Below are 26120 nucleotides of genomic sequence, written 5' to 3'. Positions count from 1 at the left end.
GCATTTAAAAATATGTGCTGAGAGAGCTGAATGACTTGAGTGCGGGCATGAAAGCACGCATGACAGACCACTGTAGAGCTGATGAATGTCTACCAAAATACTTATCTCCATCTGAGAGGACTTTACCTTCTTTTTTTTTTCTGGCAAAAATGAGATATAGAATGCATTTCTCACTAGTAAAAAAAAAAAACTAGAGTCTTCTATATGTTAAGAGAGCACCTTTCTGTCTCCTGTAGCAGGAGGGTGTGGGTCCACCACATTTAGTGTAATAGTTATCATTATTTGATAAGTTAAAACTGCAGTATTAATATGGGAGAATATTTTGTAAGTCAAGCATAGCTTTCATTGCAAAGTGTGTGTCTGTGTGTGTGTTATCTGCACTGAAATCAGCCCCCTCTCCAACCTGAGCAAAGGACCAAGAGTTGCCTGTATCTCACTTTCCTGAGTATAGTTGTTTTTCAAGAATTAATCTGAATTCAAAGGTGGAAGTAAGCCACAAACTCTGCCACATTCACCTGACACTGTCTCCCGAGAGGCACGTTAGTGTCCTGTGACGCAGGGGCCCTCGGCAGGGCCAGGGCACGGGGGAGAGTAGGAGCATCAGCCAGGGCGGTGTGAGGGGCCCAGGGCACCCCCACCAAGGGCTCGTCACTTTGCCCAAATCACACTGTGTCTGGGGCCAGATGTTTCTCTGGTTTCTGTGGAAATAAAAGTCCACCGGGGTGAAGGGACATACTGACCCTTGTTTCCACCTTAAGTCAGAGCATGGCTGACCTGAGAGCTGGGCTTCTGACAGAGAAACACGAAGGAGGCCAGAGCTCTAAGTCCTGTCAGACAAGACGCCTGCCTTGAGTTCCAGCCTCCACTGCCACCTAGAATTACTTATAGAGCCATCTCTATGCCGGAGAGGTAAACGGAGGAGCCAGTGCCCGGCGGCGAGTGGCTGGTGGGGATGCAGCTGTGCCCCACTGGTCACTGGCTCCTCTGGTCTCCATTCTCAGGGCAGAAGCCTTACGGGGATGTGGCGGGAGGGGGAAAGGGAGCTGTTATTAAGAACCAAACCAAACCAAACCAACTTCTTCTTCTGGTGGCTCTGAGGCTTTCTGGGTCACCCTCTGAGGCTGGCTTTGCGAGAAAACACACACATTGTTCTTTTCCTGTTCCTGGGGACACAGTCCCTCTCTCTCACCTCCCTCTCTCCCGGCAGATAGAATTTGTGGCCTGCTTTTCATCTGTCACCTCTCTAATGTTTTCTGAAGAGACTACAAGCCAATGAGAGAGGCTGCCTAGGAGAGGAGGGAGGATTGTTCTGAGACTGGCTGGAGAGCTTGCAAGATATTCCGGGACCTTCCAGGTAACAAGGCTTGATCTCTCTCTCTCCCTCTCCTCTCAGGACCTCAGGTCTTTCAGAACCAATCATATCACTCTGGACAATTGGTCTTTCTAAGCCTCAGTTTCTTTAATTTTAAATAATTAAGGTCAAGAATTACCTACTTCAAGACCCCAAATAAGTGCAAGCTGAAAATGTTATTGATTCTATACTGAACGTAAAGTTTTGAATAGAAGAGGCTCAGACCCTTTGGTGACACTAACGAGCTTATTTTTCGTGTCTGTGCAGAAGGGCTTTCACATATGCAAGAAGTGGCTGCCGCACCCAAATCTGGGTGCACATTTGGGGTTCCCTCCATGAGCTGGGCAAGGGAAGATGGCCTGAACTGTCTTCCCTCCACCTGCCCCCCAAACCCATGGGTGCCCTTTGAAGAACAGGCTGCAAACTCGCCTTTTGACTCTAATCTTTAATTTCCGATGCTTCTCTGGTCGAGTACAGCACTCAACCTGATGGAGACAGTTTCCATTTTAAAGAGAGGAGAAAGATTTCAGGAGTGGGACTCAAGTTGATCTGCTCAGGTAAAATATTTGCTTTTTTTCCCTAATAATGAAATATGATTTGCTGTTTAAAAACAATTGAACCTCCCTCATTAGAGCAAGAATGGAGTTCTGAGCAACAGAGTGTGCTTCCTGGGAGACAGCCCTGCCTCACACCCCTTAATAGATAAACAGATAAACAACTACACTTTGTTTATCTTCCCTAAGGCTCCCAATAAGTGTCAGCTGCCATTCTCAGCCTGCTGTCCATCTTCGACACACTCCAGCGGGGCCTCTGGCGGGGTATCATTATTATTTCTTGTGGCAAATGAGGGTGAGGTGAGAGGACCTGCCCAAGCCCCAGCCCGTTTCGGTTTCCTTTCCTACCTTTGGTCCTCCTGGTGGAGGTGTTGCCGTGGTGACGGTTGTGGCTTCCTGAGGGCCGCGGAGGGAGCCTCCTTTCTGCTGGCAGAGCTGAGATGCTCGCCAGGCCTGCAGGACTCTCATGAGTAGGGAGAGAAGTGTCTGGCAATAGAAGTTTTTAATCACATTTTAAATGGCATTAATGGAAAGATTGATGGTTGTAAAATGAGGGAGGTGGGTTGATGGCCAGCCCTGGACACGCTGTTGTGCAGGGGAAGCATGATGCTGGTAATATCTAGAGGGGACTGATGTGGCAACAGGACACAGTGACCCGCTGGGGGCAGCACCAGGGTGGGAGCAGCTGGGACACCAAGGCAGCCATTTGGCCCCAGGCGTGCCAGTTTGGGCTAGAGAGGTGGTCCTGTGACTGGACAGGGAAAAATCCGCAAAAAGCAATTGAGAAAGATGAGAAAAACTGAGCTGGTGCCTGGGAAAGAGCCCCTTCCCGCTTCTCTTCCTGCGCAGGTGGATCCTGAGAGAGCAGCAAGCTAAGCTTCTCATCTCGGAAGAAGTGGCCGTCCACCAGTCGGCCGGCCAGACCCGTCATGTGAGTAGCGCTGCTGGAGCAAACCCAAGGGACTGAGGAACAGCACAGAAGGCTGGTCCCTCCGCCGCCCCCTTCAGCACCCCCGCCGCCGCCCCTCAGTATTCAGTACTCACGTCACCCACCTGGTACCCGCCCGCTGCCCTCAGATGCTCAGGAGCCCCTCTTCTCTGGCCCCTCTCTGGGGCCACCCTTCAAGGTGATCCCAGGGTGGTGCGTGGCAGAACAGAGTGTCTTGGTTTCAAAGTCATCAGCATCAAAACAATCTGATATCTAAAAAGCTTCAGTTTCCCCATTTGCCACCCCCTGTGCACTTATATCTTTAATAAAAAAAGAAATCCTCCCTGTACAATCCACCAGTGAAAAGAACTAGCCAAAGACGAGATTATGCTCAGGTAGCTCCTTCTCTAAGCTTCAGTACAGAAGGAATGAGCCGGATCGATGTGTTAATTTTCTCCAGAAAAATAGAGCCAATAGGATGTATGTATGATGAAATTTATTTTAAGAAATTGGCCATGTGATTATGGGGGCTGGTAGGTCCAAAATCTGCAGGGCAGGCGCAGCAGGTTGGAAACTCAGGCAGGAGTTGATATTGAAGCCTTGAGGCAGAATGTGTTCTTCTCTGGGAAACCTCTTCAAGGCCTTCAGCTGACTGGACGAGGCCCACCACACCACGGCAGGCCACCTTTACTTAACCACATCTATAAAATACCTTTTTTGATTTAGTTAACTCACTGGTTACTATGGCCTAGCCAAGCTGACGCCTAAAACTAAGCATCACACTTGATCTGAAAGGCCCCCTCCTTCATGGATGGCAGGATGAGAGAGATGCGAAAGGCCAGTTCCCATCTGACAGACCCATGCTTGCTTGGATGACCAGCACTGTGATTCCTCAGCCTCCATAACTCTTATTTGGATTATACATATGATGGGACCGACTTTACAAACCAGGTTAGACTAGTTTCTGTGAGATCTGGTCAAAAATAGAGAGACTAAGGGTTGGTAAGCTGCTGCCTTTTCTCTCTTTTGGCTCTAAAATGCCATTAGAACGACTTACAAGGTATTTCTGGGAAAGTGTCTAATAAAAGCTGGGTTTTGACATTCAAATTAAAATGATTCTCATGTTATTTATTTATTTAACTATTTTCCCTGCCGATGCGACCACTGCGGTCGGTTTCGCGTGAGGACAAGCTCGATGACGTCCTCTAGGGAATGATCCCAGGGAGCCCTGAGAAAATACACTTACCCCCAAAAGCTATTTTCTTTAAGTTCTCCTGGCCTAGATCCCGAAATTCCTCAACTGGAGATTCATTCTCCTGCATTAACTCCGTGAACCTGTTCCATGGAAGCTCTGAGACTTCGCACACAGCGAGGTCCTGCCGCAGCTCTGGAAAGGGTTGTGGAGGTTCCTCTCAGCACTGAAGCTTGAGAAGCCATGCTTGGGTGGGGCCGGGGCCAGTCCCTTCCCTGGGCGCAGGAAGTAGAGGGTAGGGAAAAAGAGAAGGATCAAGAGAGAGACATACAGGGGACAGCGAGAGAAGGTGAGCGGCCAGGAGACAGATGAGATAGCTACTGGCCCGAGACTATTTGAGCCCAGAACATGGAAGCATGGATCTTAGGTGGCAAAATGGTTGGTCTGAGCCTAACAAAGCAGGCCTTCCCTTCATTTCGTGGGCCTCTAGTCCACCCCACTGCCCACCTGGACTCATGACACCTCCTTCTGCTGGCATGACCAACTTGTCCTGGTTTGCCTGGGACTCTCCCAGTTTCAACACTGAAGTTCCTTTGATCAGGGGATCCTCTCAGTCCTGGGAAAACTGGAATGACTGGTCACCCTCCTTACCACCCTCACCGCATAGACTTAGGGAAGAATTTCTCTTGTTGTGTTTACCAAAGGGGGATACTTTGCCAGACAGCTTGAGTTTGGGCACCAGGACTGAGACCCTAAAAGCAGACAAGGGCTCCAGAGAGACTGGATGCTCAGTAGGAAATGACCACCTTCTTTGTTTAGTCTTTTGGGTGGGCAGCGCATTTTGAGGGCCTCCAATCAACTAAACGCAGGTTGCAGGAGCTCATGCACGCGTGCTCCCCTGTCGGGGGGCTGTCTATATGCTCTTCAGGAGGAGGCTCAGTCTAGTGCTGAGAAGGGCTGAGGGTCAGCAGACCTGGAGGGGCTCAATTTCCTCATCTATAAAGTGTGGTGTTTGTGTTGGATACCACATCTACCTCCAGCATGAACAATTCCGGTGTGTTTTCCCCTCCAGAACAAGATGGAAGGGTTCCTGAAGGATGGACAAGGTGCCAGTGCCACAGGTAAGATCTAGTGGAGTTCTTGATGACACTCGGGGGGCATGAACTCAGCATTGGGGCAGTAAACTCCCACCTTCAGTGAAAGGGACAAGACTACAGTCACCCCAAGACAAAGAACATGCATTTTCCCCAGGAAATATATTAGCTGTTTGATGTCATTCTCTACTTAATTAGGGTATGTTTTTCTGGATAAAACCTTATCATCTTGTAAAACACAGTCCAGGCAGGGATGGAAAGAGTAGAAAGTATGGGTTAAATGGCTCAATGGTTGTGGGAAGCTCTGAACATCGAATAGCCTTCAGAGTGGGAACTGAATGGAGAGAAGATTCTGGAAAGAGTGGCAAAATTTGGCAGTCACAAAAAGAAAGACCCCCAAGGACTCTGGCGAGCTGGGGTAACTTACCCCACCAATCCCGAGGGAATTCCCTTCACTCTGTACATACGGTGTAAGGCATTTACTCGGAGCCCAGCCCTGCGATGGAACAGGGGGGCGCCTGACAGCCTGGTTGCCCGAGGATGCTCTTTCTTCTGGCTCTTTCCCTTTTGGTCTTGTTCCACCTCCTCAAAAGGTATTTATTACTCTCTTAGTTCAGGCTGCTAAACCCAAACACCTGAGGCTGGGTGGTAAACAAATACCGATTTCGCGCTGTCCTGGAGGTGGGAGGCCCAATGAAGGTGCTGGCCGATTCGGTGTCTGGTGGGAGACGGCGTCCAGGTCGCTGTGTCCCCCTCTCACTGCAGAGAGAGCTCTTGTCTCTTCCTCGTCTTACGAGGGCATTAATTCTGTCACGGGGGCTTCACTCTCATAACATCATCTCAAGCAAATCACCCCCAAAAGCCGCACCTCCGGGTGCTGTCATGTGGGGGGCAGGCTTTCAGCATATGAATTTTGGGGTAACAGCGTCCCATCCACAGCGATCATGCATTACCTTTCCGTGTGCTCCTACAGGTGGAGGAGAGCAGAGCGTCACCCCAGGGTCGTCCTCACTGAGGATGGTCCTGGTGGGCAGGACAGGCAGCGGGAAGAGCGCCACAGGGAACAGCATCCTCTGCCAGCCCGCGTTCGAGTCCAAGCTGGGGACCCAGTCCGTGACCAGCACGTGCCAGGGGGCAGCGGGCACGTGGAACGGGAGGGACATCCTGCTGGTGGACACACCCTCCATCTTTGAGGCGAAGGCCCAGCACCAAGAGATGTACAGGGACATCGGTCACTGCTACCTGCTCTTGGCCCCAGGGCCCCACGTGCTCCTGCTGGTGACCCAGCTGGGGCGCTTCACCGCCCAGGACACAGTGGCCGTGAGGAGGGTGAAGGAGGTCTTTGGGGCAGGGGCCATGAGACACACGATCGTCCTCTTCACCCACAAGGAGGACTTGGGGGCCGAGTCCCTGGACGACTACGTGGCCAACACGGACAACCTCAGCCTGAGGAGCCTGGTGCAGGAGTGCGGGCGGAGGTACTGCGCCTTCAACAACCGGGCCCGCGGGGAGGAGCAGCGGCAGCAGGTGGCCGAGCTGATGGCCGTGGTGGAGAGTCTGCAGAGGGAGCTGGAGGGCGCCTGCCTGGGCAACGAGCTCTTCTTTGATGCGCAGATGCTCCAGCGAGGAGGCGGGGCCGGCGCGTGTGAGGAAGACCTCAGGCCCTACCTGGCCAAGGTGCGGCGGCAGGTGGAGAAGCAGAAGCGAGACCTGAGGGAGGCCCGGAGGGGCTGGGTGGCCAGGGTGCCGTGCAGGGTCAGGAACTGGATGGCTCTGCACTATGACCTCTGTGTTTGTCTTGTCTGGTGCAGCTTCCTTTTCCTTCTTATCTTAGTGATCATCTGGTATCACCTTTAATCCTGTATGTTCTCCGTGTCACAGTGTTTTCTACAGCATCAGCTCATGGGTTCACTGTCCCATGTCCCACTTGTCACCACAAGACACCGATTCGCAAATCGGCATGGTCTGTAGAGGACAGGCTTTGTTGCCTCTGCGGCCCCTGGTCCCCTTCTCCCTTGTAGCTTCTGGTTTGGGCTCAGCCTCCACCTGTGCTGACGGAGCCCTGTGGCTCAGAGGAAGGGGACACGGGCTCAGCTCCAGGGGCGCCTGGCTGGTCTGCAGACGATCCCATCTCTTCTGGAGACTGGTTCTGGACTGGACCTGAGACCCAGTGCAGGCCGATGAGAAGTGAATGAAGTCTGCGTAGGTGCGCCAGAAGGTCTCTCCTTTCCCAGGAGAGAGCCACAGAGAGAGACGGGCTCTCTTCTTCCTCTGGGCACTGCTGGGTCTTGGGGCTCCAGCTGCCGTCTTGCTTCCAGCCTGAGGTTGAAGGCAGCGCTGCAGGCAGAGCAGAGACGGGACAAACGCGAGCCCCTGAATCAAGCAGACCGGAAGCCTGCCTCGCCCCTGGATTCCCAGGATGCCAGCCAATAAATCCCCTTATTATTTAAGCTGTTTGAGTTTGGCATCTTTTACCTGCATTTGAAAACCTTCAAACTAATGAAACGTTCCACTATATTCCTTTGTAAAAAATCCTTAAATCCCTCAGAATGTCCCTGTTCTCAAGCTTCCTGAGGAAGTGGCCTCAAGAATAAATGAACTGATCTCTCCTTTATTGTTCCTGGAATTAGGAAGCACCTCCCTCCACTATTAAAGCACCTGCTCCCTAACAGACATTCACTGACTCCTGGGCAGCATGAAAAATCCCTTTAGTTGGATTATTTTAAAGAGGGACAATGGGTGAGGGTGGAGGAAATATGGTGCCTGTAGGCAGACCTCCTCTGTGCTTCTGGGGCAGAAACAGGGCTCACATTCGAACACTTCCCAAGAAATACTTCGGTGGACATTCATGTGAGTAAACAAAACCCTTTCTCCTTCTCTACTGTAAAATATCCACATGCCGACTCTCCAGCTTTCTTCCCCCGGAAGTCAGTGAAGGTGGAGTGTCCCCTGGGCACCGGGCGGCTCTGCCTGTGGTGAAAGGGACCCCTGTGGGTGCGCTGCCTCCCCGCAGGGCGGCCAGGCGGGGATCTCTGTGCCCCAGAGGGAGCCTGTCCCCTGCAGCCCTGCTCTCGGGGCCTGGCTTGCCCCTAGGGTCTGCCTGGCCTGGGTGCCTTCCTTGGACCGAGCTTAAAGCCACCCACTGTCTACTGGGTGACCGGAGCAGTGTCCCAGGGGACGGCAAGGTGAGCACATCCCGCCCAAGGTCTTCGCCTTCCTCTGCTCAGCCCACTCTTCCTCCGAAGGCCTAGGACAGGGAAGGGAGCTGCACGTCCCAGGGTGGCTCAGGACAGAAAGCGGGCCCCTTGTTCTCTCTGACAGCCTTTGACCCCAGAGGGTGACGCGCAGGCCCCTCCCCCTCTCTCCCTGTGCCCCTCCCCCCGTGGGCTGGTTCTCGCAGGCTCCTTGACGGGGCCTCCCCCACAGTCCTGAAGCGACCTCCGGGAGAGGCCAGCCCGCGCCTGCCGGCTCTCCTCTTGGCTCACATCCTCCTTCCACAAAAGCTCTCTCACGCCTAATCTGCGTCCAACCTTCACGCCTCTACCAACCATGGCTTTTGCAGGGCAGGAACCTGGTATCATTTATTGATGCTCCGTACGTTATCTTACATTCCTATGTTGCCCAGAATAGAGCCTGACACTCGGTACCCACATGATGAAGGTCTGCGGAGCTGGACTCGTTTACGTCACAGCAGGGCGGTTGGACAACCCGGGGACACTGCTTTGAGGAGGTGGCCTTCGTCTGAAAACTCAAGAGTTTTCTAGGATTTCAAGGGTTTGAGAAGCTTATGTGTCACACCCCTCGCACCTGTTTGGAATGGTTCTGTGATTCAGTTGTAGAGATCAGCATGGCAGGTTTATTGCCAGTGAAGGCTTAGAGATGAACACTTGGGTGTCCAGGTTGAATTCCTAAGACTCATCCAGAATTAATCATTTACCCATGTGGTCACAGGCTGCCTGGGAGGACTGCAGGTTTCCTTTACAGGCCTCAGAGGAGTAGAGGAGGTGGGCAGCTACCCAAAAGAAGGAGTGCGTCAGGGAGGGCCACCCAGGGAACTCCCCACCTGATTTCCTGTTTCCACTAAGTCCATGAGCCACCCCCCAATGCCTGCCCCATTCTCTTTATTGCTATTGAAATGTGGAACACACCCTTTCTCCAAGTTCCCTGTAGATATTTCCCAGGATGATGAGGAACTGAGTTTGGGGTAAAGAGGTCGCATTACAATGCAGCGCAACTAACAACCATGGGAAATATACTCTAAGACCAGGGTCCACAAACTACAGCCCAGGGATCAAATCCAGTTTGCTGGTTGTTTGGTACAGACTGTGAACTAAGAAGGACATTCACATTTTTAAATGGTTGGAGAAATCAAAAGAATATTTCATTGCAACATATGAAAGTTACATGAAATGCAAATGTCAGTGCTCCTAACAGTGTGATGGGAATGGCAGCTTCGCACATCACTTACGTTGTCCTCAGCAGCTTTTGTGCTACAAGGTCACAGCTGAAAAGCTGCCGCCTAGACCAGATAATCTGCCAAGCCTTAATATCTGGCTTTGCAAAAACCTCAATCTAAGAAATGCCAGTTCCTTTACTTCCCAGCCTTGGGAATTTCTCACTGACTCTGCCCTAAGGCTCAGGCCTCCATTGTGCTGTGCGATCCCTTTTCTTTCCTTCCCCTCGAGTCCAGGCCCCTCCTGCACCTCTTCCTGGGCCTCTTCACACCCCCAGAATTTCCCCCAGGACATCCTCATTCCCTCCACTGGAGGCAGGAAGGGCACGGGTATCATCTTTTACAACCAACTCTGATGAAATCAGACCATGTTTCCGAAGGCAATAAGGATTCTTGCTGCTGGCTTTTAATACATGAGTGTCCCTGCAACAGGCAGGTGAACAAAGCGGGGCCCAGAGGTGGGACGGCCCCGCAGCGTCACAGACCGACCCTTTCCTTTCTGCAAGCCTCCAAATATGCCAGCACAGTGTCTGGTTAGTTTATTATCCACCCTCACAATTTATAACAAAACAGAAAGGAGAAATGTTTTTTCCTTTGGAGTTTATTTATCTAAAGAATTGAAAAAGAATGTCTTTAACCTGAAGATGGGTCTGACACAAGGAAGAGAAATTAAAATACCTTAAACACGGAGAGGGTGACTGAAAACAAAAGCTGATGGTGAAAATCATCTGAAAATGCTCATTGTTTGTGAGTAAAACTCAAGTTAATTAAAACAGCAAGTATAATCAAAATGCATACAGCAAGAGCAGCAGATATTCCAATATGAGAAGCCATCCAGTTCCTGACCCTGCACAGCACCCTGGCCACCCAGCCCCTCCGGGCCTCCCTCAGGTCTCGCTTCTGCTTCTCCACCTGCCGCCGCACCTTGGCCAGGTAGGGCCTGAGGTCTTCCTCACACGCGCCGGCCCCGCCTCCTCGCTGGAGCATCTGCGCATCAAAGAAGAGCTCGTTGCCCAGGCAGGCGCCCTCCAGCTCCCTCTGCAGACTCTCCACCACGGCCATCAGCTCGGCCACCTGCTGCCGCTGCTCCTCCCCGCGGGCCCGGTTGTTGAAGGCGCAGTACCTCCGCCCGCACTCCTGCACCAGGCTCCTCAGGCTGAGGTTGTCCGTGTTGGCCACGTAGTCGTCCAGGGACTCGGCCCCCAAGTCCTCCTTGTGGGTGAAGAGGACGATCGTGTGTCTCATGGCCCCTGCCCCAAAGACCTCCTTCACCCTCCTCACGGCCACTGTGTCCTGGGCGGTGAAGCGCCCCAGCTGGGTCACCAGCAGGAGCACGTGGGGCCCTGGGGCCAAGAGCAGGTAGCAGTGACCGATGTCCCTGTACATCTCTTGGTGCTGGGCCTTCGCCTCAAAGATGGAGGGTGTGTCCACCAGCAGGATGTCCCTCCCGTTCCACGTGCCCGCTGCCCCCTGGCACGTGCTGGTCACGGACTGGGTCCCCAGCTTGGACTCGAACGCGGGCTGGCAGAGGATGCTGTTCCCTGTGGCGCTCTTCCCGCTGCCTGTCCTGCCCACCAGGACCATCCTCAATGAGGATGATGCGGCAAACCAGTAATCTTCTACACTGCCTATAAAAAAGGAAATTTTTGTGTCTTAAGTTAGTGAATCCTAGGATTTTTAAGTCACGGACCCCCCTGATATCTCATGAAAGCAGTTGTTCATCCCTCCCAGAGAAACAGTCATGTCTAAATTCATGCAAAAGTTTGCCTACAACTCTAACATGTCCTTGGATCCCAGGAAGCCCACGCTGGGTGCCCACGCAGGCACCCAGAGGGAGAAGACCCAGAAGGAAGAAACAGTAAGGAGGCCGCCGCGAGCACTTTGTCTGGGGCACGGAAACACGACTTCCGAAAGCAAAATGGGCCTGTGCTTTTCCATGGTGCTTAGCCAGTTTCATGCAAAATAAATGTGAGGTCAGGAGGAGGCAGAGGATAAGAAGTCACAGGTGAGAAAATAGTATCCTCTTTTCACCCACAAATTCCCAGGCACACTTGTTCAGATGTGCTGGACACTCTCAGATGTCAGAGCTACCGGGGCTTCCTGCCAAAGACCAGCTGAATGTCCCTGGGTCTCTGCTGTTTGGGTGGGGAGCTGGACGCTTGAAATGGAGACGACAGAAGGTTGTGCTTAATGTCATGGGCCACATGTGGGAGAAGACCCTGAATGGGGGGCTGAAGGAGAGTGGGAGGCAAGACAGTGAGACCTACCAGGGTTGGAAACACCACCCATTCGGCTGATTGAACTGCAGACAACAGGAAGGAAAGTGGTGCTGGAGCGGGTGGCACTGAGCCCAGAGCTAAAGTCTGCGCGGGAGGATGAAGGTGGGGAGCCAAGGGTTTCTGGAGTTCTCCTGAGCCCGGATGGATTAAATTCATTTCAGGGTCCTGAACTCTATTATTTTATTCCTTCTATTCTGTGTTGGGTCTCCCTTTCCCTGAGTAGTCTGGGATGTTTTTACAGCAAGTGGGTTTACTAAATCTCTCCAGGGAATTTCTTCCTTCTTTGGGCTGAGGGCAGACAAGGGAAGAGAAGTCCTTTTCACAGCTCAGTTCCAAACCCTCCAACCTCCGACTTGAAGTTTCATTTCTACATTGCCCCCCATCATGTGCGGGGAGAGTGTCATATATGGGGGTTTTGGGGGTGAAGACAGAAGAAGGTAAGGAACAAATGGGAGCTGCCTTTTTCTTCTTCAGTTTAAAATAGCCAGCGTCTGTCACTGCGTTGAGGTGAGGGGGGTGGAGAGAGAGGAGGCAACCCCCCCAGGCCCGGAGCCCTTGAGCCCTCCGAGGCTTTCTTACCTTCAGCCATAGTTCCGTATCTGCTCTTCTGAAGCCCTTCCATTCTTTTCTGAAATACAAACAGGAAAGGAATATGAGCAAGTGTCCCTATGGGAGTTGGTGAGGCCTGAGAACATCTCCAATTCAGACACCTAAGAATAATTACCTTTAGAGGAGCCATTCCCATTGCTAATTTTCTAACTTGTTTTTACTTTCAAACATCAGTCAATAACTTTAAGCAAACCAGGCGAAGCTGGCTTGTTAATGCAAAGGCACGGTTACTTTTTTGCTCAGCTTACAGGTAAGAAGGCAATGTTTTAAAACAAATCAATTGATTCTCTCCCTCCATCTTGAAAAGACATGAAATAAAGAAAGGATTCTTCTATAGAACAAGGAGTGGAACGTTATTATTGTTGTTGTTATTATTACTTTGGAATCAAAGCAGGCAAACTTGCTAGAATAGAAAAAATTGCCTTGCTACGAAGGACACTAGCTTGTTTGAAGAACTGGAATCTCCAGTCCCCGAAACTCTTTGTGTCAGATGCTCTTCATGTGGCACAGTGGCCCTTCCGATGGGAGGGTGGCACTGGGGACGAGGGCTGCAAGGACTGCCATGGAGGAAGCAGTGGGAGAGGGGGGGCTGAGCACGGCCGCCCTCCTCCCACCCCACAAGCAGCTGGCGGCAAGAAGGTGGTGCCATGACCCACGGGGAATCGACACCCAGGACAAGTTCAGGATAGACTCACGTCCTGCTCAGCTTTAATCACACATTTTTCCTGGTGGGCCCTGAGGTCCTAGCCTTCCAACAATCGCCATTTCTGCATCCCAGTAGATTTAACCAGAAATTGGCACAAACGCTGGCAGAAGCGTTTCACTCAAATGAGGCAGAATAATGTGTCTTGCTTCTTGGCCTTAGAAAAGGCAAGCATGTGACAGGCAACTGTGATTAAGATGAACTCTGAGACTGTATTTTATTTATTCAGTTTTAAAGATTCTGCAGTCTGAAACAAGTTTTCTTTCTTTCTTTTTATTATTTTTTATTTTGGTATCATTAATGTACAATTACATGAGCAACATTATGGTTACTAGACTCCCCCTATTATCAAGTCCCCCCCACATACCCCATTACAGTCACTGTCCATTAGCATAGTAAGATGCTATAGAGTCACTACTTATCTTCTCTGTGCTGTACTGCCTTCCCTGTGCACCCCCCCCACATTATGTGTGCTAATTGTAATGCCCCCTTTTCCCCCTTATCCCTCCCTTCCCACCCCTCCTCCCCAGTCCCTTTCCCTTTGGTAACTGTTAGTCCATTCTTGGGTTCTGTGATTCTGCTGCTGTTTTGTTCCTTCAGTTTTTTCTTTGTTTTTATACTCCACACATGAGTGAAATCATGAAACAAGCTTTCTATGTGGAGAAGTACACGAAGTCATAAAACAACCACCATCTGCAATGAACCAACCCGAGTACTTTGGCCTGTGTATTGCTGCTCCTCTGTTTGACTGGGAAAGTCAGAACATTACACACAGAATTCCATTTCTTTCTTCAACTCCCCAGTCTCATTCTTCTACCCTCTGCCCTTGAGAGGCAAACCATATTCTCCGGTTTTTATGTGACATTCTCATTTGTGTGTTTACACTTCTACACACACATGTATTTACAGGTAGTGTATAGTACTATTTTTGTATTTGAACTTTTGTATAAGTGATGCTATTTACGCATTTTATTTAATGACAAACATTTAAGTTGTTTCAAAATATAAGCTTGCTACTACAAACAACAGTGCAAAGTAATCACCATGTATATCTCCTTGCGCTTGAGTGCAGCAAATTTCCTGGGATGCAGCTATCATCTGACTAGATACGGCCCAATTTGAAAGCAAGAGAGTTGTGCTAACTCACACTGGCACTGGCCTTATATGAGAATTCCAGGATCTTCACTTGTACCTGGAGATATTAGACTTTGTTTGTCACCCCTGTGAGCATAAATAATGATGCCTTAATTGGTTTAAACTTGCATTTCACTGATTACCATTGAATTCAAACACTTTTCATAGTCTACTTGCTATTCAGGTTGGTTCTGTTATATAGGAAGAACCTTTGCACACTTTCCTATTCATGCAGTGGATATTTTTGGCCATCCTGAAGGAAAACCATCCATTTTCGCATTATCAAGACATATTATAACAACCTCCTTGTTACCTTCCTGTTCCTTCCTCTATGCTTTTCCTTAAGTGCAGGGGAGTGTTTTCCCCACCACCATCTCCTATATGCTGTCTTTGCCTCTCTCTTTTGCCTAAACTGCTCAAATTTTCTGACATCTTTTCCACTTCAGATGACATTTTCTGAGGCTCAGAGACCTCAGAAAATATGTTGGAATCCATCTACTGATGGGTAAAGACGGTGACAATGAGGTCATCATCATCATAACCTTCTCTGCAGCCATTTGTAACTTTCAAAGTTCTTTCATGGCCATCGTTTTGTTTTCCTAAATTCCCTGTGATGTGATCAATACAGGTATTGAAATTTTTATTAAAGTATTAGGAAACTGACCATCAAATGATCTATTCAGTGTCCCACAACTGTCATGGAACTAAGACCAAAAAATGGCTCCTTTTGCCTGTGTATTCTCCCTCCTCATTCCAAAAGAGGAAAAGATTGTTCCAAATTAAGTCCACAAGCCTCCAGGAATACCACATACAATGTTGCCATTCCCATGCTCTGGACATAAGGGGATGTTGACAGGCTGGAAGCCTGCCCTAAAATCACATAGAGGAATGTACTGCAAAATCTCAAGTGCATGTCTAAAAAATAAGATTATTCAAAGATAAAATTGAGGGGGCAGGAGTTGCTCTGAATTGAGGTATTTCAGTTTAAAACAATCTGGTGGTTTTACTTGACTCTATTATCAGTGACCCAAACCGGGCAGTGCACCTGTCACAAAAAGCCAACAAACTAGTTACATTAGCGGAGATGCAGCGCAGCAGTTCTCCTGAACCATCTTCTGAGTGGGTCAGGCTGCAGGGGAGACATGTGTCTCCCCTAAGAAAAGGCTTTTAGGCAGATATCAAGAAATAACAAAGTATCTGGAGGCAAGTCAGACAGGGTATTGATGGAGATGCTAAAATGGGTCACAGACAAAATATTAACAGGACCAAGTAAATCCTAGAAAAAGACTGGGGAAGCACTGTAGACCTGAAGGGCTGTGGTGCATGCCAACCATGGGGCAGGTGAAAGTGAGCATTAGGAACAGAGGCAGATTTCTTCTCCAAAAGGAAAATTCTACTAGGCTGCTCCAAAACGGGACCAGGCATCATGAGAGAGTGGCAGGCAGAGTGCAAGCAGAGATGATAACAGCATCTGACAGAGATAGTAGGAGGATCTAGATTAGAAAAAGAGTTGAAGCAAACGAACATAATATACATTCCGGTTTTAAAATTATATGAGCCTGATTTTACCTTATTTTATCAAACCAGAGAAAGCAGGCTCTCTAATACTGTTTTAGGAAAGATAAAAACGTCACTGTCAGCCTTTTTGTAAGTGTCTCCTTCACTCATCTGCCCCAGTCCCTGTATTTCCCGTATCAGAGTCACTTGATTTGTAGTTTAGTCATTGCTATTTTGTGACCCCATTCTCACATGAGGTTTAGCAGACACAGAGACTGTCCCCATACACCCTGAACGGGAGTCTGTTTGCCACAGGGGAGAGTCCAACACTGTGTCATGGGAAAGGTGTGGGGTATTTGGGGGAGTATGGGGTGGTTTCCAGAAGATGAAGCTCATGAGACCCTCTCCACTGAGGGGTCTGGTGTGGAACACGTGGCTCACTGTGGGTGAGAAAGTAATGATTCCACATTAGACGGATGGAATCTAAAGAAGCATCTCCTACTGGCAGACCTTTCTGCGAAGAGGCACACGTCAGGGCCTGAGGGGCTGGGGTATGAGAAGTGAGGAGGGTAATGCCCTCTCACTCCCCTTCCTGGGCGAGGGCGCCTCTGGAGTTTCAGTTTTCTCATCTGTGATATGGGATGAGACAGTCCGGCTTTAAGAAACCTTTTGAAGCTCATTAGGGGCGGGCAATTAGACGGGACCCAGTGCAGCTCTGGGATGTGGCGCGCGTGAACGCAGCGCGAGTCGCCCCCAAGCCTGTTTCCCACCCGCGGAGACCTGCTGGCGCCCGTAGGGCTCACCAGCCCCGCCGTCCTCCCCGACGGGCGAGCCCGGGAGCGCGGGACGCTGGGTGCGAGCACAGCCGCCGGCAGCAGCCGGGGCCGGGTCGCTGGCTCTCAGACCCCCGAAGGCGCTGGGACCCGCGCGGGCCCCCCTTACCGGTGACGGAGGAGCCGCGGCTGAGGCCGGAGCTTCCAGAGCCGGCGTCAGGGAAGAATGCAAAGGGGATCGCGGACCGCGGGCGCTGCTCCCTCGGGTGGGCGGCCCGGCGGCTGCGGCGGCCGCCCCGAGACCCGTGAGCGCGCGCAGCTGCTGCCGCAGGGGACGTTTCCTCTTGGAGCCCGCCGGGCGCCCAGGCCCCCGCCCAGTTCCTTTTTTGACTTAACTAAAAGAGACGATGTTTGGAGGAAGAGGTTCCGAAGGCGGTGACGGGCCCCTGTCGAGAAATGCCGTCTGGGCACAGTGAGGCTCCTGGGGGGCGCCAGCCCCCTCCCGCAGCTCACGTGGCAGGAGCACCTGCTCACCCCCGACTCCCCAGACCCCTCCTCAGAGCCCTCCTTCTAGGATGCGCCTGCTTACCAGGGGCAGAGGGCACTGCTGGTCCATGCGGGCCTGGCAGAACAACTCCACGGAAGTGCCTGTGAAGGGCTCCCCAGACCGCGTGTGCTGGCTGCCCCTTCTCTGCGATCCGATGGACCCGCCCTGTGGGAACTCTCGGGGACTAGGTGTCCACTGATTGCACACTGAAGGCTTGAGTACTGAACCGAAAGCAATCAAGCTGCAAAGTGAGATGAACACAATATAGGCTTAGGCATGGGCCAGCCTTGTCCCAGAGAATCCCCCATATTCCTTTCAGTTGACATTTGAAGTTAGGCTTGGAGTCACATAATAATTATTGTGTGAGATTTGTTGGGAAAAATAATTTAAAACAATCTCATGCCAATCCAGAAAACCCCTCCACCAAAACAGGAGAGAAGGAAAACAGTTTTATCATTGAGCAGGCATGAAACTGGAAGGTGCACATCATAGGCAACCTTAATAACTATTGTTAACACATAGCTCATCCTAAACTAGCCTGGTAACTGGGTGACCACCTGTGTTAGCTAACTGCCTTTATCCAAAGGAAAAGTAGACTTCTCACACCTGTTCTTCAGAAAATGGGAAGCACAGCCCTGGGCAACGATAAAAGGTGAATGCAAAACTGGCTCTTCTGCAATAAGGGAGAAGGAGTTGATTTGTATAAGAGGTGCTGGAAACAGTTCAGTGATAACATAAGAAGTCATAAGAAGCCACAACTTTCTATGGCTTTTCTAGGACACCCACATTCTCTGCTCCCATTAGCCTCAGGGGAAGACTATCATTTGAAAGTTTAAACCAGTATTGTGGAAGCAGAGGGCAAGAAGGACACAGTAAGAGCTAGAAGGATTTCAGAGTTCATCTAGGATGGTTCTTTTTCTTCTTTCTCCCCTCATTTTACAGATAAGGAGACAGAGGCCCAGAGTGGAGAAATGGTATTCAGAAAATCAGTTAATTTTAGTATATGATGTAGCCTACGCATCAAGATTTTTTTTCCCAAATAGATGTCTATTTTCTATCATCATGGCTTTAAAAGAATATCCTATCTGTACTGAATTATTTTGTAAATTTTCCAAGAATTTATTGATATTTGCATAGGTCTATTTCTGGACTCCTTATTCTGTTCCATCACCTTTCTTATTCAGAAGAGTTGCAGTTCTGATGACTATACAGTAAATCATGCAATCAGGGAGGGTGGATCTTCCAACTTTTTCTTATTCAAAATAGTTTTGGTTCTGTGTTCTCATATAACTTTTAGAAGCAGCTTGTAAACATCTACAGGAAATCCCTTTCACATTCTGATTGAGATTGCATTGCTTTATAGATTAAATTGGGGAGAATTGACATCTTAATAATATTGAATTTTCTTATCCATGAATATAGTTTACCTCTCCATTTATTTAAGTCTTCTTTTTTTTTCTTATTAATGTTTGTACTTTTCAGCATAAAGATCTTAGATTTATCCCAAAGTAGTTCATGTTTTTTTAATGCTATTATAATGGTACTGATTATTTAATTCCAATTTCAAATTGTTTATTTCTAGTATACAGAAATATAATCCACCTTTGCATGTTGACCATGTATTCTCTTACCTTGGTAAGCTAAATTATTAGTCCTAGAATATTTTTTTGTCTCAACTCTTTTGTATTTTCTGCATAGATACTCATATCATTTTTGAATAAAGATAGGTTTATTACTTCCCTCCCCATTTATATGACTTCTTTTCCTCCCCTCATTTCACGGGCTGGACGTCCATTCTGATGGTGAATTGGTATCGCCTTGCCCGTAGGGTGAGCACCCTAATGCTGTAAGGCTTTACTCACCAGTCTTGTTCCTTCACCTTCAGCTTCCAGTCATTTCTGCACAACTCTGCCTCACAGAGTCTCTCCAGGCCAGACCCTTCCTCACAGCAGACTACTGTTATTAATTAATCATTACTTGTGAGGCCCGTGGCGGGGGCAGGGCAGTATCCTCTGTTGTTCTTGTCCAGCTTCAGTATTAGTCATGTCTTGAGCTCCTAGGCCTTAGGAGTTGGACTTTCTGTGTGTCCGACTCTATACATATATAGATTGTATGTTTATACTTGTGCTTTGTAAATGTCTTTGACAACAAATTATATCCTACCCTATATTACAAATCTATACACTAACTCCCAAGTCTACACATACAATAATATGGAGCATTTATTATTATAAAAAATACATGTGGAGTATTTATGAATGTGAAATTTATCTATTTATGAGTATGAATTCATTGTACTAGTAAATAAACGAATGTATCAGAAGTAAACATCAACACACATGTGACCCTGATAACTCTTCACTGATAATAAAAAACTTACAACCTACAAGGATGACAAAGAGAGATACCTATGCATGCTTAGGAACTAGAAACATATTAAGGCGGGTCAGTGTCTGCTATGGTCTGAACGTTTGTGTCTTCCCACAATATTCCTATGTTGAAGGCCCAAAAGAATGGCATTATAAGGTGGGGCCTTCGGAGGTGATGAGGTCATGAGGGCAGAGGCCCAATAAAGGAGAATGTGCCCTTGTAGAGAGGCCCAGGGGGCTCGTTCATCCCTTCCACCCAGCGAGCACACAGGGACATGTTCACAGCGACAGCCCCAAAGGGGGCCTCACCACAACCTGACCAGGCTGGCATCCCAGTCTTGGACTTCCAACCTCCGGATCAGTTGGGAAATTGTTTTTTGTTGCTTACAAGCCACTCAGTCCGATTTTTAAAAAAATAGCAACCCTAACAGATTAAGCGTCTACTTTTTTTAAGCACTTAAAATAAAAATGGCTGTTTTCTCTTTGCCATGAATCCATTTTCTACTAAAAACTACTAATCATTATTATATTTCCAGAGGAAAGAGATAGACAAGACTACAAAAATGTTTTAAGGATGTTTTTAAACAAATTTATTTAAGAACTATGTACATACAAAGATGAAACTTAAAAACTAAAGAGGACAGGTTAAGCTTTGGCAAAATTGATACAGTGTCCGATGCTTTCTGTCATTAAAACTGTCTGAAACCACAGGATCCCTTTGGAATACGTTTTAGTCCCCTTTCAGCGCCAAATGCTCAATTTTTCTTGCCAGGTTCCCAGCATTCTGAAGACCCACACTCCCCGCGGGGCCCTGGGGCGGCGGCCTGGGGAACAGCAGCCAGAGCAGCACGGCGCCCCCCAGCAGCGCGGCCGCCGCCAGCCTCCAAGCGCCCCCCAGCGCGCGCCGCCACCCGCGCAGAGCCGCCCGCAGCCCGCGCCCCCGCCGGCCCCGCGCGCGTGCCGCGAGCCGGGCCACCAGGCGGCCCAGCCGCTCCTCGGGGCCCGCGGCGCCCAGAGCGCGCGCCAGGCCGTACACGTCGTTCGTGTAGGGGGCGCCCCCGTGCGCGCGCACCAGGCGCTCCACCAGCGCCAGCAGCTCGCAAGCCTGCGCCTCGCGCTCCTCGCCCGCCGGGCGGTTGTCCACGGCGCACACGCGGCCGTCGCACGCGGCCACCAGCTGGCGCAGCGCGCGGTTGTCCGTGTCGCGCAGGAAGTCCTGCAGCGAGCCGCCCGCCAGGTCCTCCCTGCGCGTGAAGACGAGCACGGTGCGCGCCAGCACCTGGTCGCCGAACAGCTCCCGCAGCGCGCGCACGGCCTGCTGGTCCTGGGCGGTGAAGCGGCCCAGCTGGGTCACCAGCAGCAGGGCGTGCGGCCCGGGCGCCGACAGCAGGTAGCAGCGGCCTCGCTCGGCGCACGCCGGGTCTGTCTGGTCCACCTCGGAGCTGAAAAGGTCCGGGGTGTCCACGACGTCCACGTGCCAGCCGTTCCACCGCCGGCTGGCCACCGCGCAGGTCCTGGTCACGGACCTGGACGCGAGCCTGGAGGGGAACCGCCGCTGGCCCAGGATGCTGTTGCCCGTGGCGCTCTTGCCCGCTCCGGTCTTCCCGGCCAGGATGAGCCTCAGCCTGGGTTCCTGCGGGGCGGGCCCGTAGTCGTCGAAACCTGCGAGGACCGATTGACCCGTGTCAGCCTCCGGACTCAGAGGCTCGCCTCCTGGCCCGCTGGGCCTCCTGGGCGCCCTCTGGGCGTGGGAAACAAGCGCCTTGGGCTTTGACTTTCGAGCCAGGCCTTTCCTGAGGGGACCTGGTCGCCGCGTCTGGAACTCCCGGGGGTCTCTCCCCGTCTATTTCTCTCATTTTGGCTTCCCCACATGGCCTGCAGATGCCCCACACCTGCCCGTGGACGTTTCTTTACAACTAGACTCCCCTCTGCAATACCAGGCCACTGCTTCATCCGCATGGCCCCTGCGCATTCCCCGCCAGGCCGGGCTGTTCCACGTTCGACAACTCCTGGGGGCTCTGCAACGCTTCTCCCAGAATCCAGTCCGGAAAAAAGTGGGGGAGCCTGGCTGGTGGTGAAGGGCTGTGGAGGCCCAGACACCCGGGTTTGAATCACAGCCCCACCATGTGCTGGCTGTGTAACCCTGGGGGAAGTTGCTTAACCTCAGCCTCAAACCTCTTCTGCAAAAATGCCAATAATACTTGCAGTTGCTTCTCATGAGCTGTTGAGAGCATTAGAGGAGATGACTTCTCTTCTTCCCTCCCTCCCTCTCCTCCCTGTCCTGTCCCTGCTGCCCATTAGGATACCTGTTCAACCCTCCATCCTTGTTCTCCAGCACATTCTACCTGGTAGAGCATGTTCCCTCTGGGCATGATATCTTCTACATCCTCTTCGGTGGAGATCAGAGGAGGTTTATTATCCTCATTTACTTTGGGAATGGACGCGCAGGCTAGTCAAAGAACTTAAATACCTCACAGCACCTCTGGGGCTCGTGTCTGCCCAGTCATGAGGCAGCCCATTTCGCTTGTCACCCAGGGCCCACACTGGGGCAAGGACATGATGTGAGATATGTTCTTACCATAAGGATTCTCTTCATCTCTTGCCATTTTCCTTCCTCCCATGCTTCCCTAGAAGAGTCCCAAACACAATTTGTTCATTCATTCATTCATTTGTCCATTCATTCATCAGGGGGCATGACCACCTGCAGCTGCAGTGTGTTGGGCACAGTCCAAAGAGCTGGTGACACCACCGTGAAAAAGCCATGGTTCCTGCCTTGCCTGAGCATAAGGATTTAGGGGGACATTGGAAGGACCTGGTCTGGGGCTGGACTGGCATCATGGTAATGTGTGGAGAGCCTGGTTTTCCTTTTCAGGACCTCCAAAAGCGAAACACAGAGGGGAGATTATTGCACCTCGCCATGCCAGTGAGTAAGCTTAGATGGGAATTTCCCAGGAGAGTCTATGCCAGTGACAGAAGCTGTTGATATCAGGTTTTCCCAGGAGATTCAGCAGCCAGGAGAGACTTTGGAAAATGGTGAGAACCACAAAATGTGCTCAGGACTTAGAGAACTGCCTTAGGGTGGTAGGCCTGGGAAACAAACAAGGGAGAAGCTGAATTTTGCTTTGGAAGTAGGGAAAAAAACATACCTCTCAAGCTGATCTGGAGAGCCTCTGGTCTGCCCTCGGAAACCAAATAATTTGGCTTGTCTACATATGTCTAAACATGACCAGTGTGCTGGAGAGACTGGGATGTGCCCTCCAACTCCTGATGTTCTTGCCCTGCAATCTGAGGCCTCTCAAAGCCAAGTGATCCTACCCAATTCAAACGCTGAATCCCATTCCACATTCTGTGATCACTTTTGCCTGGTCACATGAGAACCTGGCCACGGGGCGACCCTCTCCTCAGTCTACTTCCCAGCGCACTTCCAGGCGACCCCTCCTCAGTCAGCTGCAACACAGAGAGCAGATTTCGGGGTCTGTGCGCCCACCTTGTGCTTTTACTCCTGCGACTCATCCTCCCCACATTTCTGTCTGTCCTGTCTGTGCTCCCCCAGCCATTTCACATTCTCACCCAGGTCACTACAGGTGACTGTGTTCTCTCCCGTTGGCACCATGCAAGGAAGAGCAGAAGGAGAGGTTGGCAGAAGACCTTGTCTCCGGACAAAGGACTTAGATGACAGGTTTGCCTGGTACTCAGTCCAAAGTGGGTTCTGTTTCTGCAGTAACTGCCCTGCCACCTCCTAAAGCCTTCAGTAGTTCACCCCACGGGCCTTACCTGATTAGGTATTTTCTGTGGAGAAATCAGCAAACCCCATAACTGAGAGCATAGCGGAAGTGGAGAAAGAGCCACAAGGTTCAGCGCAAAGAGCAAGGGTTTAGCTAAACAAGAAGTTCTTGTCAAAGATGGAAATGAGTAAATGTGCTGCAGGGAATTCGCCCAACACCTGTGTAGGTCATTGGAATTTTCCATGTAGTTTGGAATGGGGTGCAAATGATTTAAAATAGTTAAGAGGGAAGTAAGCCCCAGTGAAATCTGGGATGACAAATGGCTCTTAGTTACTGAAGTATGTAAAACATGGACTCCTGTATTCTTAACACTCCGAGACTTCACAGTTCATGTCAGCACCTCCCAAATTTGCTGTTTTCAGAGTTGAGTGTTCTATACATTGTACCTTTTTGGGGTCCTCAGCAGAGATTCTGACTCATGTATCTGGTATTTCTGATGTAATCAGTCCACAAAGGAAACCAGTTAGTTATTCAAACTCCTGCATTGTACAGATGAGGAATTTGAGGTGCCCCAGCAGCTCGTGTGGATAAGCTTGAACGAGGGGTTGGGTATTTAAGGGGTCATACAGCGTGAGGGCTTGCAGACCACGGTCCTCGCTGCCGCTGTCCCGTGTGGGGGCTGGGTGGGTCCAGATTGCCGCAGTGGAACATGTTTTGAGGCTAGATTGCTTGGGTGTTCACAGAAATCTCTTTGCCTTTGCCGAATATGCACTTTGGGCAACAATTTAATTCCTTGAAAAATATATTTTGTTCCTGCAGGTGGTTCTAGCACACACTTCTCTTACTGTATTAAGGAGGCTGATTTTGCCCTTAAATAAGGAGGTGTGCCCTCCAGGCTGGGGAGATGTTCATAAGACTTCTGAACTTACTCTGTCTGAAACTCGGAACATCTTTGACAACATGGAGGCATGATGTGGGTTGCTCTGCCCTCACTCACCCTGGTGATGCCGCTGCAGTGCAGGTGCTCAGGCAGTACCCACGCTCAGAGCCAAGCTCCTTCTGGTTGGTCACGGCTCCTGCTCCCGGGCGACTCCCTTCCCCTGCTGGGCTCACCTTTCCTGCAGAATGGGTGACAGGCTCTGCCGTTGGCTTGGAGGAGCCCCTGACCTACTGCTTTCCCTTTGGTCGTGAGGGCAGAAGGCTGTTCCTCCCAGCACACAGAGGGCCTCTCAGACCTCAGAGCTCAGGAAACCCACGGAGGGAGGGCCCAGTGGTGACAACTTAAAGAGACAGACACGTTTGCCATTGAGCTGTTGGTTTGCAGTGTCTCCTAGAAAACCTCCTTCCTGCTGTGCCTAAGGTGGTGTGATTCTAGAAGGACCCTGATACCAATTATATTGCTGTGTCTGTCGAAGGGAAGGGTGTTCTGACTCTACTTCTAGATTGGTTACTGATCTATATTTCAGTTACTTCTTACCCTCTAGGAACTTTTTCCCTATAAAATAGTTCCAGAGAATCTTCTGTCCCTGAACCAAAAACATGATAGCTGTTCTTAACAACTGTTCATTGGTTGGACGGTCGGGTGGCCATGCGAGCTACTCTGGGGTCCACCTGTCCGAAGAATCTGGAAGCAGAGTCTCACCATTCTCTGGGAAAGAAAGGCTTCCCTGCTATGGAAGGACCTGAGACCTTCTGCTGTGTTGGGGATAAATGCGTTTACACAGTTCCTAGCTTCACCTTAGTCTAGTCAACTGTGTTGCTATCCCCAATTCTAGTTATTCTTTCTTCTCTCAAGAGGGTCGTGAGCATGAGGTCAGCCGGAGAGTCAGTCATTGCACGGCAACAGGCTGCAAAAGGGCTGGCCATGAACCCAGTCAGGGCAGGCCAGCTCTGTGACCTTGCCTCGCCCTCTCACACGTTGTGCAGCTGAGTGTCCCTACAGGAAGGGGAACCTCGCCCCACCCAGCCTAGTGGATGCCACCTGCTTTTTCATCTCTTTCTTGCCAGCCTGTTTTTTAAGAGAGGGAAGAGACTCAACTTCTACCACTACCATCCTTCCTGTTTGGGGGGGACAAAAATCTCTTGAATGACTGACACCCTCACTGTTGCTACTCAGTGTTACTGACACAGGGGTCCTCTCTTTCTCTCACTAGATCAGCATGACCAGGACTAGTGTGAGGCAAGTGTGGTGTCCAGGGAACAAAATTTAAGGAGGCACTTCCTCCCCAGGTCACCCAAGAGCTGTCCCTCAGGTGAACTACCCTGCGAGTGGGTGCTTCCTTAAGAGTAAGGGGCCTCCTCAAAGCCTCACCCTCCTGCGTGCTGTGTAGATCGGCCTTGAGTGAGTCCTTGATGACCTACACGTTTCTTCCAGGAGGATGCTTTCAGGGCCTCTTTAATAAGTCCTTGCTGTTCACTGTTCCCGTGCGCATGTGTGATGTCTCACTTCAACCCCTTGTAACTGTCTGAGGGTTCACCTGCTACGGGAATATGCTTGGCTGGGGCTGGCACAGTCTGAAGTCGTCAGAGAGCGGATGTCCCGAGGAGCAGACCTCATCAGGCACAGCCAGAAGTTAGTGGATAAATACCTCAGTTCCCTTGCTTATTAAATTGTCCAGTGCCCACCAAGTAAGATAACTCTGCACTTCAGCACTTTAAACACATTTCAGTGTTTTCTGGCTCACACTAAGAAAACATGGAGGCATGATCTGGGTTGCTCTGCTCTCACTGAAACTTGGAAATCTTTGAAAACATGGAATCCCGTTCCACATTCTGTGATCACGTTTACCTGGTCATGTGGTTAGTCTGCCATGTATTGCTGAGTAGCAGCAGGACCGTGACCCAGTTGTCCACAGCGGGAGCCTCCCCCTCCTCATCTGCAGAGGTAACATGCTTGTTACCGCAACTTGGGT

The 26120-nt window shown here is 50.4% G+C and overlaps 2 protein-coding genes across 2 annotated transcripts; one reads left to right on the top strand and one right to left on the bottom strand.

Annotated features, from left to right (window-relative positions):
- Nucleotides 1-1691: 1691 nt before the first annotated feature.
- LOC118919587 (GTPase IMAP family member 5-like) lies at nucleotides 1692-7569 on the top strand. The gene is made up of 4 exons (XM_036899661.2): nucleotides 1692-1908; nucleotides 2755-2836; nucleotides 5098-5146; nucleotides 6093-7569. The coding sequence occupies exons 3-4, from the start codon at nucleotides 5104-5106 to the stop codon at nucleotides 6974-6976; spliced, it is 927 nt and encodes a 308-aa protein (XP_036755556.2). The 5' UTR covers nucleotides 1692-1908; nucleotides 2755-2836; nucleotides 5098-5103; the 3' UTR covers nucleotides 6977-7569.
- Nucleotides 7570-10160: 2591 nt separating this feature from the next.
- On the bottom strand, nucleotides 10161-24432 carry LOC118919533 (uncharacterized). Its single transcript, XM_057504987.1, has 6 exons — nucleotides 24206-24432; nucleotides 22062-22110; nucleotides 20219-21145; nucleotides 16737-16957; nucleotides 12431-12479; nucleotides 10161-11200 (listed from the first exon to the last, which is right to left on the bottom strand). The coding sequence occupies exons 2-6, from the start codon at nucleotides 22102-22104 to the stop codon at nucleotides 10311-10313; spliced, it is 2130 nt and encodes a 709-aa protein (XP_057360970.1). The 5' UTR covers nucleotides 22105-22110; nucleotides 24206-24432; the 3' UTR covers nucleotides 10161-10310.
- Nucleotides 24433-26120: the final 1688 nt, after the last annotated feature.

Source organism: Manis pentadactyla, chromosome 7 (assembly GCF_030020395.1).
Source record: "Manis pentadactyla isolate mManPen7 chromosome 7, mManPen7.hap1, whole genome shotgun sequence".
Classification (NCBI taxonomy): Eukaryota; Metazoa; Chordata; class Mammalia; order Pholidota; family Manidae; genus Manis; species Manis pentadactyla.
The sequence above is the reverse complement of the archived record's forward strand: the minus strand, read 5'-3'. Positions and strand labels throughout refer to the sequence as shown.

Coding starts and splice junctions, on each gene's coding strand:
- LOC118919533 (XM_057504987.1), bottom strand. CDS start 22,104: ATGGGAGGAAGGAAAATGGCAAGAGATGAAGAGAATCCTTATG. Junction 12,480..16,736: donor CCGCGGCTCCTCCGTCACCG/GTAAGGGGGGCC, acceptor TTTGTATTTCAG/AAAAGAATGGAAGGGCTTCA. Junction 11,201..12,430: donor ATACGGAACTATGGCTGAAG/GTAAGAAAGCCT, acceptor CCTTTTTTATAG/GCAGTGTAGAAGATTACTGG.
- LOC118919587 (XM_036899661.2), top strand. CDS start 5,104: ATGGAAGGGTTCCTGAAGGATGGACAAGGTGCCAGTGCCACAG. Junction 5,147..6,092: donor ACAAGGTGCCAGTGCCACAG/GTAAGATCTAGT, acceptor GTGCTCCTACAG/GTGGAGGAGAGCAGAGCGTC.